Source organism: Nanorana parkeri, unplaced genomic scaffold, assembly GCF_000935625.1.
Source record: "Nanorana parkeri isolate BGI_ZX_2015 unplaced genomic scaffold, ASM93562v1 scaffold158, whole genome shotgun sequence".
Lineage (NCBI taxonomy): Eukaryota > Metazoa > Chordata > Amphibia > Anura > Dicroglossidae > Nanorana > Nanorana parkeri.
Window position 1 is genome coordinate 1,521,526 of NW_017306426.1, and position 17,629 is coordinate 1,539,154.

Below are 17,629 nucleotides of genomic sequence, written 5' to 3' on the forward strand. Positions count from 1 at the left end.
TAACAAAGTATGTATTGCTGATATTCAAAATAGCAGGGACCACACTAACGAAAATAACCTGAAATCTGATTTAATCCTCTGCAGATGAATGGAAATTTTTAGCTCATAGACAGTTGCTGATAACACATTCATGTATGTCCCCGTTTGTGTAAAAATAGATTTCTGGCATAATTTAAAGCAGGGGTGGCAAACTCCAGCTATGATGGCACTACAAATCCCATCATGCATCTGCCTCTGGGAGTCATGCCTGTGGCTATTAGAGTCTTGCAACGCCTAATGGGAATTGTAGTTGCACCACAGCTGGAGGGCTAGAGTTTGCCTACCCTTGATGTAAAAGTTGACACAGTCCAAAACCCATAGTTTGATTATAAAATAATAATATGCTATTTATTTTCGGTGGCTCCATCTGAACATCTTCTTGCTGTAGTATATGACTCTGTCCCAAGTGTCTCACTCCCTATGCTGCATTCTCTGTAATGTAAAATGTATGAAGAATTCAGTAGCAAGAGTCAGACTCTACCTTAATAGACACAGCAGGTGGAAGAAGCTGGGAACATAGCTGCAGCGATCTCACTGCAGGTGTCCATTAGAGTAGACACATAAAAAGGAGGAGGATGACACAATCTGCCAATTCTAATTTGATTTAAAGGAAACCTTCACTTAAAAAAAAAAAGAAAGGAAACAAGAAAGGCTAAAACATTTATAATTTCTACAGAATCAATATTATTCTGCAGCCAACCATTCCCTAAGACCACCAAATACTACTGAAAAAACATGACTTTTGCTCTCACAGGATTAGTCAGCATAACTTTACCTCGTTCACTAAGCTAGGTTCAACATCACTTTGCAAAGGGAAAATTCACAGCTTAGTGAATGATGTGGCGTTACCTTGTTATTAAAGTGACATTAAAGCCAAAAAATGTTTCCCCTCCCCCCCATGTAAATGTTAGCACTTACCTCAAATGATGTCTCTTATTCTGATCTTCCTCTTCTTTCCCCATGTTTTCATGTGTCCCTCCAGCGGTGCGACGTCACTCCGATCCAGCGCTGACTGCTCTGTCTCTCCGATCCAGCGGTGTCTGCAGGCGGGTGCACGCGTCCATAGACTTACCTTGCGTCTCTGCTCGTCTCCCGGCCGAGAATCGGAACTGCGCATGCGCCCGCCCCAAGATCCTTTGCGGCCGTACGATCACTTCCTGATTCTCGGCGCGGGAGCGAGCAGCGATAACGAGGTAAGTTTAAAACCAGTTCAAGCGTTTTTGTTTTGTTTTTAAACTTCTTGCCTAAATCTACTGCATGCTAGCAGTAGATATAGGCAAAAAAAACGGAGGGCATATAACCCCTTTAAGGTGACATTGAACACAGAAGTAAAAGTAGCATTAAAGACTCTCCTTTTTTGGCATATATCTACTACTATCAAGCAGTAAATATATGCCCCATGATTAAAAAACAAAAAAAACAATTAGGCAAATACCCAATTAGTTACCTGTTCCAGTGCCGCTCGCTCCCGGCTGAAGCAATCCCGGCTCCCGAACCGCTGAGAAGAAGTGTGTGGGTGCATGTGCAGTAGAGGGGAGAGAAGAGGAAATGAAATTCAATGGATGCAGCCGAAAGTGTGCACGTCGGACAGACACCGTTGGACCCGAGGAGTCTGTGGTGGATCAGAGCCCGGCACCGGCGCTGGAGGGACTGTCAGAAATTAGTGCAAGGAAGAAGATGATCCCGGCAAGAGGCATTAAATAAGGTATGCGCTTACAGCAGCTTTGGGGGGGGACCTTGTTTGTGTATCACTCAGCTGTGGATCCTCAAATCATCTCTGAATTGTTGCTGACACTGTCCTTCCTTCTGGAGGGTGGCTACTTTTGTTCTCCACGGTTCCTGTGTGTGTTGTAAAGTAGCCACCGCTCCAAGCTTGCACAATACAAATTAGTTACATAGTTAATAGGGGCTGGGGCAACCCCAGCACTGCAAGGGTTAACTGCTCGTTGATGTCTAGGCGAGCTGTGTAAAGCACTTTTACTTACCCTACTCTTACTGGCTCCAAGACGCCAACAGCTTTTATTCCTCTCCAGTTCGGCAATCAGAGGACCGCTTACATCATCATGTCCAGTGCAGAGTCCACAACCCTGCATTATATGTGAGGACGGTGAGGGACACTCCGCAAGCCAGAAAAGAGGGGAGAAAGGTGAGCGTGGACCACAAGGGGGGTGGGGATAAGGTAAGTAAAAGTCTGCTTTACCCCTAGACATAAACAATCAATTAACTTTTGCAGTGCTGGGGTAGCCCCACTGCGAGGGGATTTTTTAAAATCTGAAACTACTTACATACTTTAAGTAGTTGCAGGTTTTTGTCAATATTGTAGTTTGTCAATCATGAAAGTAGAAGGAAATTATTAACGCCTAACACTGACTCAAGTCTATAGTATAGCTCTAGGAGCTCCACACTCCATATGTCACAATACACTTAGAAGTATGCACCGCACACCACTGCTGCCATCGTAAAGAAGTCTTTATTCAGCTTCAACATCATGCAAACTGACATAAAGACTTCATTACAGTGACGACAATGGTGTGCAGCGTTTCCTTTTAAGTGCATTGTGAAAGTAGGTTTGCAATGATTGAATAATTAGGTCTTCTTCGTACCACATCTTACATTTATCTTACTGGAACATAACTGCACAACAGCTGTTATATGTGCACCAGATGTTAAAAATGTTAACAAGGGATTTTATGGGGACTCGATGACCCCTGGGAAGGCTAGGTCACCAGTGTCTTCCAGGGAGATCTTGTTGGAAACAAACTGCCTGGAGGAAGTAAATATGCCTATTTTATTTTTGCCGTTTAAAAAAAGTTTTCAAAGGACTCCATGTGGCAGGGGCTACAATTAGCGGTGCAGGCACTACTGACTACATACAGTGGCTTCACAAGGGGCATTCGGCCTGCACAGGGTGACACCATCAGAGGGGGTGACACCAAAATGACTGACAGTCATTTTGGTTTTGGTGTCATAACCCCCCCCCCCGGAAAGTTGGGCACTCGGTCGTTGACCTGAGAACACGACAGTTGCACAAGGGCATACCTTATCCCCTGGGTGAACAACCCCTCCTCTCTTTGTCGGTGCCCATCACCAAGCGTGCATGATGAGGTCCCAGTGGGATGTCACCTGACGGCCGCTCCAGGTGACACCATGTCTGGGGACACCCCTGACTACATACTGTTAAAACTGAGCAGCGGTGACAGTTAATAAGGTACATTTGCAATGTATGCGTTAGCACAAACACTACATGCATACAGTGTAAGGACAAGATTTGTACAATCTTGCTGCCACGGAAAATCTTACGTGTGCATGAGGCCCTATAGAGAACGTTAAGAAATGTTACTTTTGCCAAGATTTACCTTAGGTCTTGAATTCTTCCTGAAAAATATCAGTGTACTTCCTGCATGAGATCATCTAAGGCACTGCTGCCTCTGTCTGCTAATTTTAAGAGTGATATTTGGCAATGTCATTACTTTGCTATTCACTATTCTCCTTGCTTCTGCTTCACCCATTTTCTTGATCTGTGCTTCCTCCACCTGCTGTGTTTTGAACATTACCCCACTAGTCATTATATAGGTCATATATAGTCAGTGCATGCAAGCGAGAACATTTCCACATATTTTTAGAAGGCTTACCCAAGAGGAACCTTAGTGGTTTATTGTTCCTCATAATATTAAAGAGTTTGATGTTCAGGGATTTTCATGATCTGCTTATTTCCTAATGTTGCTGAAAAACATAGCAGGAACATGTCCTCATTCTGCCATATGTAAACCTTGGCCTATCAGATATCCTTTAAGAAGATCAATAATGTATAGTAGCCATATGGCCTTGGACATAAGGAAACAAAAGCCAGCTCAAGATGGCGGCCTCCACACAAGGGCAGAAAGTATGGTAATTTAGTCCTTTGCCCGGTCTTTTTTGGGGACTGCCTCCACAGGTCTTTCAATGGGACATAAGTAGGTCAGCGGAGAAACAGAGAATAGTTTGGAGAGTTTCTGCATATGAGGTCAATGGTATAGGTGGGGAAAGTGTTTTGAAGGCAAATCATAATAAATGTTATACTCAGATTGACTGAAATCCATGAAAAGAAGTACAGAGAGAAGCAGCAGATGCAAAATAATTCTTGAATCTCTTAAAACCTTGAAGTTAAGAACACAGATGTTTTCTATCTGTTCAAAATGTTTTACTATATTTAAATGTGTTAAAACCCAAAATAAAAACACCTAACAAGTACTGGTTGATTCTGAGAGTTTTGAAGTGTGGCTTCGTTCCTAGTTTTTCTGGTGTCATATGTAAAAATAAAACCTAAGATGACGGCTGCTGGAATCTAACACCTCCTTGTTAGTCACTAACACAACCCAAAGGTTTAAACCTAATTTTAGGAGACAGCTTCACTAGAAGGGAATCTGAACTGAACAGTTTTATCATAGATACATGGACAGATGTTTACATGAAAGGCAGTTGTGAATATGGGTGGGTTTATAATATGGGTGTGCTCATTTTCGGTCCCATAATATAAACCCATACAATTGCCCAGAGGTTGCCTAAGTGGCCGATAGGGTGTATAACGCTAATTATAGCCACCATAGTGCATCCCTAAAGGAGCAGCATTGTCATCCTAGGACAGGACTACAGAATACTTCCCCCCTCTCCTCTGCAATATAAGTAGGAATGGTTCTGTAATTCACAGAGGTGAACTAGAAAGGGCTGATAACACTGTATGAGATAACAGTACAGAGTGTACAAGACAGCACTTAATTTATGGCACTGATGTAACCACATACTTTGAGAAACGTTCATTTGCCAATGGTTTTTTATTGTTTATCTCTGCAATATAATATACTGTACATGGATGTAGTTATTTGTTTAAAAAGGTCACTGCTTTTGAATGGAACTAGAGTACATACTGGGATTTGACTTGATTTCTCACAATCCTCTATACTAATTATTGGGATACGTTGGGGCAGCACAAATAGCTAATCATATGTGCGACATGTACCTGTGCTGACAAGGACCATGTTAACAAGAACAGACAGATGGTCACATATGTCAGGTCACCAGGCTGGCTGTAAAAAAACAAATCCTTTACCAAGTAAAGCAACTTGTGTGTATTTAGTGGTTTGCCTGGAGTTGAGCTTTAACTCTTCAAGAAACACCAAAAACAGGTGTATTGGTTTTAGGATGACTACCTCTTTAAAAAGTACTTGAAAAACGATTCTACCCAAATTTTAATGGGTGCATGTTCTACTACTAGGGTTATGACATTTTCTAGTACCCATTTTGGGGTCTTGAGTTGGTAATGGATGAGCATCATTCAGGTGCTCTAAAGGATGATTCTGGAAACCGCGCTCAATTGAAAGTATCTGGGCTTATCAATATATAGTGCTCATTACTGCCAATCACAATTCCCTGATAATGATGTGTTTAAAGAGAACGCTTCTTTAGGGCTGTCATTCACTGCTGCATAAACTTTGATCATCTCCACATCTTCATATATGAACACCTTGAGGGTTAATTTGTTGTTGGCAACTGTGTTAAAATCTCTTAGGAGTTTTGGGCAGCAAAAGGGTCACCTACATTCTTCTGCTTTAATAGTCAAACTAGCATAAAAAAAGAGCCAATGAAAAGCTACAAGCAGTTTTATTTCAGTGGGTAATAAAATTAGCAAAATATCTTTAAAAAAAGGCATTTCCTAAAAAACAGCCATTGTGCCGCCACCACCACCACCACCCTACTCTTATGGACACCTTTAGTTCTTTTGCTGTTGGCAATATATATCTCCCCAGCAGGAACTATTAAAACCTCAAGCCTGAGAAACATCTCTCAAGCTCCTAATAAAATCCAGGCCTTCATGCACACACTCCCTTCCCTTTATGAGCATTTCTGAATGTAAAACATGTACACATTAAATTCCCCTGGATTCCTTTTTCCTTGTTAATACAAGCTCTACACTGAAATCATTCTGTTCTGTGGGATTATTTAAGAAGTGTTCTGCACTGCAGTGCAGCTGTACATCAAACTCCGTGATAGCTTAATCCTAGCACTTTCCACAGTGCTTGAAATACAAGGACCGCTGCCTCCGACTGTTTTCAGCCAGATCAGATGAATATCTTTTGTCTATGGGAGCAGCAGACTCCTGCAGGCTTGCCTCCCTTAGTGGGCAAGATCAGTTGGAGACGTCTAAAAACCTTACTATTGTTCCTCTCAAGATAAAATACACCAGCAGCTATCTGACTGTTCCCCATATCCTACCTGCCCTCAGTTAAACATGCATGTTTGAACAAGCGGACAATACATGTTTAGAAAACCACATATCAGCAGACGTGCCTTTGGGCAATCAAATTGAGCCCCCCACACATGCTACGTCATTAGTGTCCCTTAAATGCGTGGCTTTGTAGTTTCTTTTTTTCTATTGACAGTGTTGTTTTACCAGAGCTCTTGTCATTTTCCCTCTAACAATATAGGGATGGCCATATACAATGTATTTTCTAGCAAACCAGTTAAATAGATCACCATCCCTGCCATGTAATTAGAAATATATAAACTGTTGATGGTAGTAGATTGCCTTGATCTGTCCAGTGGTTTTCATCATCTGGTTGAAGTTCCTAGAAGATCGTCCTGTGGATGATTGTCCTATGTATGTCCAGAATAACAGACGCTAAACATTTTAACAACAGATAATTTCATTCTACACTTTGTTGCTGTGACATCTATTTTTAGATTAATTTGAGTGAAATGTGATCCCAAGCCTAATCTTACCACACTGCTAAGCATTTGCTGAACTGTTTGGTCATAGACACCACTCAGCAGTATACTGTGTCAGTGTCTGCTTCAATGTAAAATTTATGTACAAAACCCACAGACATCTCAACAACACCAGCTAAACAGTGTGGAATGGCACAGGATTAACCCCTAGTTTTCCATCAGTAGCTGCACAAAAGAATCCTTGGATTATGCATTTCAGTTTGAATCATGTTAAAGATTCAAAGAAGAGCAAATGTGAAAAATGGACTGTATTACACCAACAAAAATAATCAGTGGTATAGTAGGTAGTGTAATTTTAGCAATCGTGTTGCTCTAAAATGGGCCTTCCACTCCGCTGAAGTGTGCCACATCTCCCCCTAAATTAAAAGGAGTACCTCTCCTCCAGCTTCTGGGGATGTAGGGGGTGATGTCATCCTCCTGCTGATAAGATCCCAGGGAATGCTGAGAAATCTTGAGTGTCTTCTCAGCAAGATTTGGAGTATACGCCATTCCCCAGATTTTGCAAAATAAGGGTGACCTCATCCTCATCTAGGCTTCCCCTGGAGGAAAGGTAAGGATACTACCTACATTTGTAATCCCCTAAAGGTTTGTTTTGTACAAGTTTATGCTGTTTTTAAGCAAAGAAGATGCTTAAAACCAGACCTTGCATTTTAGCTGCAAAGCCCCCTTTAAGCTGCTATACAAAGGGGCCATGCACATTGGAGAGCGGATACTGTGCAGGTTTAATCCACATATTCTTTTTGGTTTTTAGATTTATGCACATTAACATATAAGGGCACAAAGCAGAGAGGTACTGCAGATGCAAGTCCACAGACCTCCTACATTAGGTTATCTCAGAAAATGATATTGAAATGTATTCAGCAGGGTCCATCATGATTTCTTGGTCAAAAGTACCTGATGCTCTCTGCTTAAGCTCACAGAAATGAGGATCTCCACTCCAAACTTGCACTGGGCTACGATCACCTCATGTGTATGGACATCTATAAACAACTTTACATAGGAACGACTTTACAAAAAAAACTACCACTGAAAACAACAGACGAGCTGCTGAAAGTAAAAAGGGCAAAGTCTGACTTTCCACATTTACAGCCTAACCATGTAGGGCAAAGTAACGGTTTTATTTACTTGTCATTAAAAGCCTTGTGTAAGTTACAAGTCCATCTGCCCAATGCTTGCACAGGGCTTAGGGCCCTACTATGGAGAACACTTTTAGTGACTAGGACGCAATGTCATGATTCTGGTCAGCCAAACAATCGTTGTACACACAGCACAGAAATGACCAGCTTTCAAATCTATGTATTGCCATACAGTTAGTTAATCAAATCTGCATGTTCCAGTGAATACGTCTCACAATCTGCTCACCCAAGAGAACTGGGAAAGATTATGGTTATATGCATGTAACACCGCTCACCTTATCTCCTTTCCTGACCGTCCTCGTTGTGAGTTTGCCGATGGCCTTCTTAGCTGCATCTCCAAGCCGTCGCTGTGAAAACACATTGAGAAGATAATTGGACTGGAGAGAAGAAGTATATGTGCAAAGAAACATTTCAACGATATCAACTTTTCAAGAGTATTTTTAATTCACTCTCCAAAACAAAGTTAAGTGCGGACACCCGGACCCGCATGGATGTACAAGTTCTGGTGTGCTCAGGACAGCGTATAGCCGCGTCCTCCGATAGGGAAGAACAGACTGCTGGTGCACAATTGGACACAGCACCTGTCCCTCCTGGGATCGGCCCATTTACGAGGGCAGCACAGACATGCCCCGTCTGAATAAGGCCTTATACTTGGTGTGGAATTCAAGTGCCAGGATCTTCCAAACCCTCCTACAAAAATGTCTAATATCCAGCTATTTTTGTACACATAATTAAATACAGCTTTTGTTTTCAGGCCACGGAGGACAATTGCACTTTTAAGCTTGCTTTTAGAAATAAAGGCTGTAAGCAACGGTGCCTACACACATTCCAATCTAACCATATTTATAAAAACAGGGCCCATTACTGGCCATAGTTGAATTGCATTTAGTTTCTGGTAAAGGTACTGGACTAGTTGAAATATTTTGGATTACCATCAATTAGTCTGTAGGAAGGTGGTACAGTATATGCAATATAGAATTTGTTTTAAATTCATTAATTTTTTTACAGTATGAGGAGAAAAATTAGCTAAATGAAGATTCATTAAATAAAAGGTACAAATGTGATTTTAATGGGCATTATAACATGAATAAAAATGTTTATATGCCTAGTTTAAACAGTCAGTCCATGCAAAATTTATTTTAATAATTTATAACTGTGTCCGGTCCATCTGAGAGCTTTGAATGCTTCTGTCCACCTTTGCATGTCCAAGTCACTACTGCTGCATTTTCCATAATATAAAAAAACCATAAAATATAGTAAGAAGAGTTCACAATGGTCAAAGTAGGTTTGCAGACCCACATCAAGTGCAGAGATCTCACTGAAAGTCTCCAAGAGATATAATAAACTATCAGGTGGTTTTACTTTGCAGCGTCTACCAAAAACTGGAATTTAGCTTGGTGGACTGACCCTTGCAGAAAATAAAAAGGCCTCATTCAGTGATATGCATGAAAAAATTTTGGGATCAGCACCAAAAGGAGACACCAACCCCTGAATAATTTACAACGAAAGAGAGTGGGGCTTTTTAGGTGACTTCTAGACAATGCAATGAGATGCAGCTAGACATAATGACACGTAGCTCATTTCATAATAAATACATATTTAATAAATTAATACAGATTAATAGCCTGGCTAGCAAACATTGAATTCATAAAACGTAACACAATAATTTATGACAAGACCACATTACATGTATAATCAGCATAACACCTCCAGGATCCCTTACAGATTTGTATTGTGCACAATGGCAATAATTAATATTCTTTAGCATTGAGTACATTATAACAATGTCCATAGTTAATTGGTCAAAAATATTGTCACATATTTCATAATGTTCCATATTTATTCTGACAAATCTGTACTTGTCCATTCTTCGACGCGTTTCGCCGTAGCTTTATCAAGAAGTTTATAGAGGTGGCCGTATATCAGAGATTTCTGATGACGAGCAAATTCGCACCTAGGGGAGTTCCTCCACTCAGCCAGGAGATAAGGAGAGGTAGAGGTGGCCTGGGAGCACATCTTATGAGGTATTTCAGCTTCTCAGATATCCCGAGTCAACTTGACTCTCTCCAAATTCACAGGTCTCCCCTCCTCCTGAATTACCCACCGCAGACACACAGGCAGTCCATAGCGTTAGCGTGTGATGTCTGCGGTCGGGGCGAGAGGAAATATGGAACATTATGAAATATGTGACAATATTTTTGAGTCTTGACCAATTAACTATGGACATTGTTATAATGTACTCAATGCTAAAGAATATTAATTATTGCCATTGTGCACAATACAAATCTGTAAGGGATCCTGGAGGTGTTATGCTGATTATACATGTAATGTGGTCTTGTCATAAATTATTGTGTTACGTTTTATGAATTCAATGTTTGCTAGCCAGGATATTAATCTAGATTAATTTTTTAAATATGTATTTATTATGAAATTAGCTACGTGTCATTATGTCTAGCTGCATCTCTTTGATTTGTCTAGAAGTCACCTAAAAAGCCCCATTCTCTTTGGTTGTTATCAGTGATATGCATGGTCAGAACAGTAGTACACAATCACTGTACAAACAACAAAGTAGTTATTTTGTAGAATTAAGAACTTTTTTTTTCTTCAGAAGAAACAGTTCTAGCTCTAAATCTGCTAAATAAACATTGCTCCTGTGCTAAAGACACTAAGCAAGTGTTGTTCTAAACTGGACCAATCAACTCTGAATGTCCTCATGGGCAACCAGCCCTTACAGGTTTCAAACCTTGTTTTTCTTTCTACCTATTAATGTCCACTAAAACTTCCTTCTGACAAGAGATTATAGACAGGTAGTTTAGATCATCCTGACATTCAAACACCAGGGGATCTCAGAACAAAGTTATTCTTTGTTATTGCTTTGAAAAATGTTCTTCAATAAAGAAAAAGTGACAAAGGTTTAAAGAGGCAAAAAGATCAATCTGTAGTCAGGCTTAAAGATCATCTTGTAGATGAAACCTTGTGTGCCATATGAAAAGGCCAAACACTAGTGTGTCCTATCAAAAGTAATGTAGGTCACCCATAGTTGGTTTGTAGCATTGAGTTCCGTGATAAAGGATTAATCTATTTTCGGGAAAATTGCCCCAGTTTAATTAAATGGACACTAAGCTCAGGAGTTAAATCTTAAAAATGCATTCAAGTACCTTAACTATTAACAAAAATGTATCTTATTTGTGTATCACTCAGCTGTAGATCCTCAAATCATCTCTGAATGTGTGCCAGCACGGTCCTTCCTTCTGGAGGGTGGCTACTTTTGTTCCCTATGGTCCCTGTGTGTTGTAAAGTAGGCTCCAAGCTCACCCCTATGATGGACTACATTCTCAATACAAATTAGAATACAATCTCTGGTTTAGTTTACTAATTTGTATTGAGATTGTAGTCTATCACGGGAGTGAGCTTGGAGCCGTGGCTACTTTACAACGCACACAGGGACCATAGGGAACAAAAGTAGCCAGAAAGAAGGACAGTGTCAGCACAAAATCAGAGATGATGTGAGGATCTACAACCAAGTGATGCACGAAGAAGCTACATTTTTGTTAACAGTTCAGGTACTTGAGTGCATTTCTAAGATTTAATTCCCGAGTTTAGTGTCATTTTAAGCCCATAGAACTATCGAGGTCAACAACAGTATATGGTAAACGTTAAGGTTGAATTCACGCTGTTGCACTCGCGTTAACACACCTGTTAACATGGGTTGCGTAAAGGCAGCCTGTTCATGTGAATAGGCTGCTTAATGCAGCAAAACACACCAAGAAAGGTGCATGAACTATATTTGGTAATGCATTTGCGTTGCAATGCTGGTGTGTTGGTACGGTGCTTTCAAGGTGTAATTAATAATTAATGCACCACAGTGCACCAACATATATAACACTACAACATAATAATGTGACCCTGGCCTCAGGAAAAGTTTAGACTTTATAGAGAGACAGACAGACATATATATGATTAGACAGATAGAAAGACAGACAGATGCGTGAATGTGAACAGTGGGTGCCAACAGACATAAGAGAGTGGTTAGCCTTCATCAGACTCCTTTATGGCACCTTCAATGGAGAAGGCAGAAGAAGCTGGAGTTGGATATATGTGTGTGTGTTTACATGGTTGCAGTCTTATTTGCTCATTACATATGCAAGCTCTGCTTCCTATTAGGTTGTGTTGCACAATTATTACACTTCAAAGCTCCTCCCCTGACTTCATAGTGCGAGTCAATAGTCAGCTCCGATTTAACTAAAAATGTTACATATCCCTTGTTTTACAAAAACAATTAACATTTATTAATTGAAAAGGAATACACATTTTAACAAAATTAATAATTAACACAACAATGCAAAAAATAATATATATATATATTATCTTTGTTTTGAAAATAAACAATATTGATGCCTGATAAAGGATTCCCAGAGCTCTGTGATCAAACCTAAAGTGGACCTTTACCCCCTTTGACTATAAATCACATCAGCATAGATCTCTGCATATTGATATAAACTAATCAAACTCATTAGCTAAACAAACATTTTTATTTTACTTACAATTTATTTTTTTCCACTTCTTGCTCCACTTTGGCACAAATTAGGTAATTGTGCGCAAGCTTTGCAACCTGGGAAGGTTACATTACCAGAGCATTGCTGGGAAATCTCATCTGTAAACTCATGAGATCTCAGGGAAAGGCATTTGCCTCCCCTGAGATGATGTGCATGGTCACATGTCCTAGTCACATGTGCCAGAGTTCCAGGAAGTAAAAGGGAGATCTAGTAACCTGCCCTTAGTTAAAATGGCCACTGTCAGAAGACTGGGGAAGAGAAATAAGTTATGCAAAAAAAAACGGCAATGATCTAGAAGTATCTGTTTGTAAATTGTCATTACTAAACATTTCTAAAGATGCCTTTGTTGTTATTTTGAAGATATTGGTAAAGTTCCTCTTTAAGGGACAGTACAGCAGATGATGATTACTTTGTGGCTCAGTATTTCTGACTAAAATTACCTACTGAACTCTCTTCTGAGGAAGGAATCACTCCTATAGTTCTGTAATGGGGAGCTTGAAAATTAAAATAGCTGAATATGTGAAACTGAGACAAGCAGAACACCACCTTCTGTTCTAAATGTACAAACCCACTATACATTCTTTTTGAAGGTAAGGGCTCTGGGGCATTACTACCTAGAGCAATGGTGGCGAACCTTGGCACTCCAGCTGTTTTGGAACTACAAGTAACATGAGGCATTGCAAGGATCTGACAGCCACAAGCATGACTCCCAGAGAAAGATGCATGTTGGGATTTGTAGTTTTGGCACAGCTGGAGTGCCAAGATTCGCCACCACTGACCTAGAGGGTCAATGATGTGGAACATGCATGCAGCCAGTGGACTTTGAAAAACCTTCATTGTGCTGGCCATAGCCACTGTAATTTGCAGCCAACTTTAACCACTTTTATCAGCTGTACAATACAAAAAAGTGACCAAATAAATCAAAGAAACAGTAAAATAGCAAAACTATTAAATGACCTAAGCTGTTAATAGGTTCTTGATCAATTCATAATTTGTATGATTGAAGCTGCTGGAAAATGCTTGAAATAGACTGGATATTGCAGTACTGTATGGACAGCATCAAATCTGAAGCAACCACTTCACATGGAGAACACAGGCATAACAAAGGAATGGTTGCAGAGCAAAATAAATCATTTGACAGACAGGAAGAAACTATTATAATTTCTGAAAAAAGGTTTTGCTGTTGTGATTAGAGCTCTTTAGCCATGCTGGAAGTCGAACCCTGCTGTCCTCTATTGCTACACTTGTCTTTTTCTGTGTGCTACTGTTACTCCCCTTTTTGTCTTTACTGCACAAATAATGTCATCAAAATACATGAAGGTTAAGAAAAGGCTTTCGGCCAGGCACTTCTAATGATCCAAAAGACAAAATACAGGGAAGGAAGGAAGGAAAGGTTCGGATTTCTGCTTCACAGCAGCACACAATCCTTTCTGGAAAGAGACCAGCTAATTTTATATTGATATGGAACTTGGAAGATACTTGGTTTCTGATATTGATATTAGCAGCGGGGGGTCCTCTGGGAATAACACTCTAAACCCCCATCTACTGTTTTTCCATTGATTTTGTACAATGCACATTGAAGAGCTTAGGGACAAGAAAGTGATGCCAATGTAAAACTATCTACTGGGGAGGAAGGGAGATACACAAGGTGAATTGTTCATTAAGGCATTGGCAAGGCTAAAAATATTTGTTACTGAACACAAACCCCTGAAAAGTGACTTACAAGATATAATTTTTATGCATGAGGTCAGTTATTATTATTAATGCCAATTAAACAGGCCACTGCCTAATTTCTCACAGAACAGGGAGTGTGGTATCAACTTCTCTGCTTTATGCAACATAGACGATAAAGAAAATTGGAGGATAAGGATTTTCCAGAGTGAACCACAGTGTAGCAAGAGTAACATAGCTAAAACCATCAAATGCGCTCATATTTATGGAGGTAGCAAAAAATTTCACCAGCACACCAATGAGAAATTCAGCAAAATTCCATTTAGTGACAAATTGCCATTCAGTTACAATCGCTTTCGGGGCCTCAAGGGTACCCCTTCATCAGGCTCATTCTGAGCTCATTTATATTATTTCGGGGCCTCAAGGGTACCCCTTCATCAGGCTCATTCTGAGGCCCAGAAAGTGCTTGTAACTGAATGGCAATTTGTCATTAAATAGACTTTTGCTGAATTTCTCATTGGTGTGCTGGTGACATTTTTTGCTACTTTTGTGTTGTTCACGGTGCCGTCCATGGTTGCTACAAGCACCCACCGGCTTCTGCAGGTTTACTATTGTTCCGGTAAGGAGTGCAGCTGGTTACCTACTCCATTGCATATTTATGAAGGATCCAAGCCAGTGGTAAATAGATAATGTTTTTTAACCATTTGCCAATCACCAACACTATTAGAGCTTGTGTGGATGGTATCAGTTTGAGATGCTTCTGAGACTTTTCAGAATTCATTGACAGATAAATCTGTGCTGCAATTGAAAGACTGTGGACACAGGCCCAGGGAAGCCAACATTATCCTAGGCTGGCCTTGAAAGCCATCTGACTCTGATAAGCACAAAGTAGCTATTCACACATTCCATTTTATATTACATAAAGCAAAGCCAATAAGTTGGTAGACCCCCATGCACCAGTTAAAACTGTATGGTCAAGTAAGGACTTAGAAAGGTTATTCTTTAAGCACAATTCATCCAAATCCGAAGCAATATGGAATCCTTGACTGATATTACATCGACCCCTTTTATATACTTCTGTACAGTAAAGTTTCCATTGTTCTCCGTCATAAACAACTATTAACAAGCTGCCTCTTTATTGGTTTCCAAGGGTGGTCTTGGCACAATATAATTGATTAGCTTTGGATAGTTATTATTTAGTAATACTTCTTGATTGGTCAGAATAACTGGAAGGGATTGTGCATAACAGCATAAAAGTCTTTAGAAGAATCTGTAATCATTTCCGGTCATCTAAATATTAAAATTCAATGATTTTAGCAAACAACATCATTGCACAGATACTAAAAGTTCATTTTGTCCAGGCATAGTACCCACTAAAACCTCAGCTAAGAAGAAAACAAAACTATCTCTATGCACTAGAGGCAAGAATGACTAATAGTCTCCTACACAAGAAGCTAAAGATAAAGTGCAGTCATGTGAAAAAGTACATCCCATAGAAATTGTTGACTTTTTCAACATTTTAGAACATCAGATCCTTATTTAAACAGTGCCTACAGAAAAAGGCGATATACTTGAACAAAAACACAAGGAAAATATGCATTTTCAATCATTTCAATCATTTATTCTGCAAAAATATTAATTGTACTGATGAAAACTACACCCTTGGCCTCAGAAGTGCATATTGCCCTGTTTAGCAGAAATGGCTTCTTGTAGACCTATTGTATAACTGCCTACCAGATTATTTTTTTTACCACTATTCCATGCAAAATGACTTTAGTTACAAAGGGTTTGTTGGTTTCCTTGCATGAACAAATCCCCCCACAACATTTCACTGTGATTTAACCAGAACGCTTAATTTCTTTCTGGCTCGCTCTTGTTAAACTGGACATACACATATAGATTACCTGCAGATTTTCTATGGTCAGATGGAAAAAGTGCAACAGATTCCTCCATCTATGCTAAACTGTGTGGATGGAGGAAGCTTCAGTATCTTGCTTGTCGGCCCCGCTCGCTGCCAAAACACCTGAACAATGCCTGGATCCAATCAGATTGTTAAGGTATTTTGAGAGCCAGCGGGGCCGACTAGCAAGATTCCTCCATCCACTCCATCTCTTTCTGATTGTAGATCTAGTATGTGCATTATGACACTATTGCAACAGTTACCTGCAGATCCCTCAATGAAAACTTGGGGTTTTTGGAGACTTATTTGAGCATCAGTCAGTTCTTGGGCTTAATTTTCTGGGATGGCCATTGGACAAAATTAGTGGTTGTTTCAAATCTACACCACTTGCAGATTAGTGGAATGATTAATTTCAAATCCCTTTCCCGGTTCATAGGGATTCGCAACCTTCTTTCTGAAGCCTTAGAGGGCTCTTTTTATCTTGGCATGATGATAACACTCATGTCATTAGCAAGGATCTAAATCTAAATGTATGGCTTTGAAGTGGTGGTAAATATGAGGGTTTACTTACTTTCTTCTACATGACAAATCTGCATTTTTATCACCTATATATGTAGACACTGTTTGAATGAAGACCTAATGTTTGTATGTTCAAATGTGTAAAAAATAAGTCATCCATTTTCATGGGGTGTATGTACTTTTTTCATATAGCTGTATGTCAAACGTATGCACTGTGCAAATATGTAAAGCCATGAACAAACAGATGCTAACCCAGAAAAAACTAAACAAAGGACAATGATAGAAAACAAGTGTTTGTGTCTTCTATTAAATATACAGGACCATAAGGGCCTGGCCCGGCCCGATTCTGGCCAAAACGCACTGGCTTGCATTGCGGCTGGCTCACTTTTTAGTGGGACAGGAGGGGGCGTGGCGGGCCATTGAAGTGAATGGCACCATAGCCACTCCCTCCGGCCGCAATGCGTTCGGCCGCACGGGATCGCAAGGCACATGATGCCTGCGGTCCGGTGCGATCAAAATGCTGCTATTTTGATCGGACCGCATGCATACAGTAATGTGCCTTGTGATCCCGTGCGGCTGATCGCATTGCGGCCGGAGGGCGCGGCTACGGATCCGTCCTCACCCTGCAGCGCCGTCACGCGAACGCTTTACTTGCCTTGCGGTAGCGCCGGGCCTGACTGCCGTGAATGTGCCCTAAGAGTTAGGGAACAGCCCTAGAGTGATGAGAGTTAGGGCCCATTTACACATATTGCGATGACCTGCATTTCGCCACACCGGTTCAACACAGGTCACCGCAAGGACACATAGAAAACAATTTGGTGCACTGCGATGAAATGCAAACATGCTGCATTTTACTGGAGCACACTGAATGCCACTGCAGGTCACCGCATGGGAGCACAGTGCACTGCACTGCTGTGTGGGGACCTAAATTGAGTGTACACATTGTGCACCACTAATAAAGTTTAAGAAAATATGTAAACAGAGATAGCTCTGGCAATGTGCAATACAATGCACGCTGTCGATGCTGCCACAATGCACTAGCCCAT

At 40.4% G+C, this 17,629-nt stretch overlaps 1 protein-coding gene across 3 annotated transcripts in view; it reads right to left on the reverse strand.

Moving 5' to 3' along the window:
• RNF130 (ring finger protein 130) overlaps nucleotides 1-17,629 on the reverse strand; it is a 240,657-nt gene that overhangs the window by 82,167 nt on the left and 140,861 nt on the right. For all 3 annotated transcript variants that reach the window (XM_018554435.1, XM_018554436.1, XM_018554434.1), the window contains exon 4: nucleotides 8,213-8,284. In XM_018554435.1, the coding sequence (XP_018409937.1) occupies nucleotides 8,213-8,284 (72 nt within the window). The remainder of the gene's footprint in view (nucleotides 1-8,212; nucleotides 8,285-17,629) is intronic.